At 32.2% G+C, this 3,419-nt stretch overlaps 1 protein-coding gene across 1 annotated transcript; it reads right to left on the bottom strand.

The window, feature by feature from the left end:
- Positions 1–816: 816 nt before the first annotated feature.
- Positions 817–2,556, bottom strand: LOC125861963 (cytosolic sulfotransferase 5-like). The gene is made up of 2 exons (XM_049541897.1): positions 2,181–2,556; positions 817–1,900 (listed from the first exon to the last, which is right to left on the bottom strand). Exons 1-2 carry the CDS (start codon positions 2,410–2,412, stop codon positions 1,125–1,127), a joined length of 1,008 nt encoding a protein of 335 aa, XP_049397854.1. The 5' UTR covers positions 2,413–2,556; the 3' UTR covers positions 817–1,124.
- Between the last annotated feature and the right edge of the window lie 863 nt (positions 2,557–3,419).

Raw genomic sequence — 3,419 nt, forward strand, 5'->3', positions numbered from 1 at the left:
AAGCTGATTTGGGAGAGAATGGAGGAATATACAATTGAAAATTGAGAAAAAGAGGAAGAAAGAGAGAGTTTGATTTTGGGAGAGAATGAGATTATACCATTGGGGATTAATTATAGCTATTTTGGACTCACATGCGTACTTTGCTTCAGCTTTTGATGTTTTATTTTCTCTTCTTACGCGCCAAAGGGAGTTGTTCTCACCTTCTTCGACATATCAACAAATAAGGGTGATATAATATGTAAAAAAATGTCCGGGGGGGGGGGGGGGGGNGATAATATGACTCTCGTAAAGTATGAGTATGTAGTTGGGAAACCGACTATAGGTTGGGGGTCTTTTGACCATTTTCTCATAAAATTCCATGTGTGCATAACAACATTACAAAAGATAAACTTTTATAGATGTCAACAATTAAGAGATATTTCTAGACTCATACTTCATAAAAGAGATACAAAAAGACATGGAAGATAGACGCTTTAACATTTAAGTTTTATTATTCTAACAAGGGAAAATGCATAGGTACCCCCTCTGCCTATGCCCGAAATCCCAGAGACACACCTAACCTTTACTAACGTCCTATTATCCCCCCGAACTTAATTTATCTATAATATTCTACCCCTTTTCGGTCTACGTGGCACTATCCTTGAAAAAAATATCAACATGCGTTGGGCCCACCTGATAGTGCCACGTAGGCCAAAAAGGGGTAGAATATTACATATAAAATAAGTTCAGGAGGGTAATAGGACCTTAATAAAGGTTAGGTGTGTCTCTGGGATTTCGGATATAGGCTGGGGGGTACTTATGCATTTTCCCTTCTAACAACCCTAACTTATTACTCATTCGGATAAAGTAATAGAAAAGCTTATTAAAGTACATTCCTAAATTTGACGACATGAATTATTATTTTCGTTTCTAAATTTTAACAACTTTATACCCATTATTTGACTAACTGAACTTAAATACACCTCGGCTTTTTATTAAGAGTTTCATGCTCGTACAAGAGTTTGAGACGACTTGCTATGCTATGTCGCAGATCGAGGTGTATCTACGTTGAGTTAGCCAAATAGATGATGTTTTTAAGACTATCAATAATTCAAGAATGAAACTAATAATTCACTTCAAGTAGTTCACGGTGTTTTCAATACTTCTTGTTTATAAGTATCAAATTCAAGGCCACTCCCTTGAAGCTTCAACTTGGTAATCTTGTCAAGTTGCTCTTCCATTTCAGGTGTCATGTGATTCTTCCAATCCCCAACAATTCCTTTTCTGAAAAATGCATTATTGTGGACAGTAGAGAAGATTGATCCACTCTTATTAACCTCCAAATTCTTAAGCCTCTCCAAGCTACACTTCTTCAAAACTATCTCCAAATCTTCTTCATTACCAAAAGGTTTTCCAAGAAACAAGGCTATTTTTGCTACCTCTTTCTTAGGGTCTATCTTCAAGTCTTCATACTTCAAGAATAACATTTTTTGAGGCCTTTTTTTACTTTCTTCCCAATATTCAAGAACATGTTCAAAAAATGGTCCATATTGATGAACCCCATTGCAAAAGTACTCCACAACTTCTTCTAAAGGAGAGAGATCTTCTAAACACTTATGATTATAGTTAAAGAAATGCCACATAGAAATCAAGGTATCTTTAGGATTTCTTGTTATGTATATAATCTTGCAATTATCAGAATTTTTTATTGAATCTGGCATAACCCTATAAGGTAAATGTGTGTGAAATAATCTTGGAGAGGGCATTGTGTATAGATCATGTGTTGGAGTTTTTGAATAATAATCCATGGCCTCTATTGTTGGAACATGAAAATGAGGATTATCCTTAACTAAAAGATCTTCTTCTTCCTCTTTACCACCTTGCATGATGGATACACATATGGCCTTGAGCCATGTTGAACCTGTAAAACAAACATCAGACATTATAATGAAAATATATAGTTTTTTTATTAGTTAAAATCTTGTTTTCATTGATCATTGATGCGTAAAAAGTTACAATTTAGACTTGAATAAAATATATAGGTGATGAAAGATATACCTAAGAAAATTAGGAACACATTTTCCTTCGTACCAAACATACAACCTTGGTCCTTAAATATGAAACACATATATTTTTCCACAAGAAGATAAAATAGTTGACAAATTCACTAATCAAACTCAACTCAATTGATTAATAAAAACCTGTTTTCATGGAAGATGCCAAGAGAATATCATTAGGTTCTGATTTGAAGGTTGCCTTGAAGGCCTGGGCTGCCTTTATAATGGCAAGATTGGACCAAAATCCTTCCCACTGATAAAGAGATTTATTCCATAAATAATCATTTTTGGGCAGTTGTTGTATAATTCTCTCTATTTCTTCATTATTCACTATTGGTGATGATTTTTTCTCACTCATTTTAGGAATGGAATTCATAAAAACAGTGGTAGTTCATATAGTTTAATTAACCAAATGATATGTGCGTCTATATATAGGGGAAGGAGGAGTGTAAAAAATATTTACATTACTTAACGTAATTGTTAATGTGATGCAATAAGAGATCTATGACATCTTGCATTTAGTGATTCTAGCATACTCTATAATGTATAGGATAACCAAAAAAGATCATATAGTATAAATTTCTTCTTGGACTTAATAAAGAAACATTTGAAAAAAAATTCCATCACGAGTTAATTTATGATTTAGTTAGCAATGAAAAATCGATTAAATGTAAAGTCATCCTAATTGAAAATGACTTTTTCAAATATAGGTGAAGTAAAGCAAATTGAAAATGGCTTGTTCAAATATGGTAAAATTACTTGCAATTTTCAAAATAAATACATTTATGAGAAGATGAACATACCTTAATAAGGAGATGAAGCTACATTATTGTTGTGTGTCAATTCGAGGTAAAAGATGAGGAAACCACAAATCATCAGGTACCAAGTTTGACAATTAAGAACAAAGAAAAAATAAGCAATCTTGATATTTCTGAATTAGTTGTTGTAGAAAATCTATTGTGAAAAAAAATTAGTTGATTTAGGCATATTGTCAAATATCTTTCGTTCATCAGAGTGCAAATCTAATGTAGTAATCAAAACTACTCAAATAAATAGCCAAAATATTAATATCACCGGAATTCCATTAACAATAAGACACATTAAAAAGCAAGAGTAGACAAAAACTCAACATAACAAACTTAGAACTAAAATAAAATATTTAAGAAAAAAAAAAACAATCAACTATATAGATGCATGCATGTTGAACATCTGCCAAATACACCAAGCAGAGGATTTTTTTTTTTAAAAAAATAAAACTTACTAAGAAAAGCAAATCAATAGAAGCAACCACATCAGAATAAGATGATTAATTATTGCAGAAATGAGAAAATCAGTTAACGTGGAGATATATAGCAGAGTATCCTGTATTCATATTTGGACCAA

The sequence above is a fragment of the Solanum stenotomum genome, chromosome 4, assembly GCF_019186545.1.
Source record: "Solanum stenotomum isolate F172 chromosome 4, ASM1918654v1, whole genome shotgun sequence".
Taxonomy (NCBI): domain Eukaryota; kingdom Viridiplantae; phylum Streptophyta; class Magnoliopsida; order Solanales; family Solanaceae; genus Solanum; species Solanum stenotomum.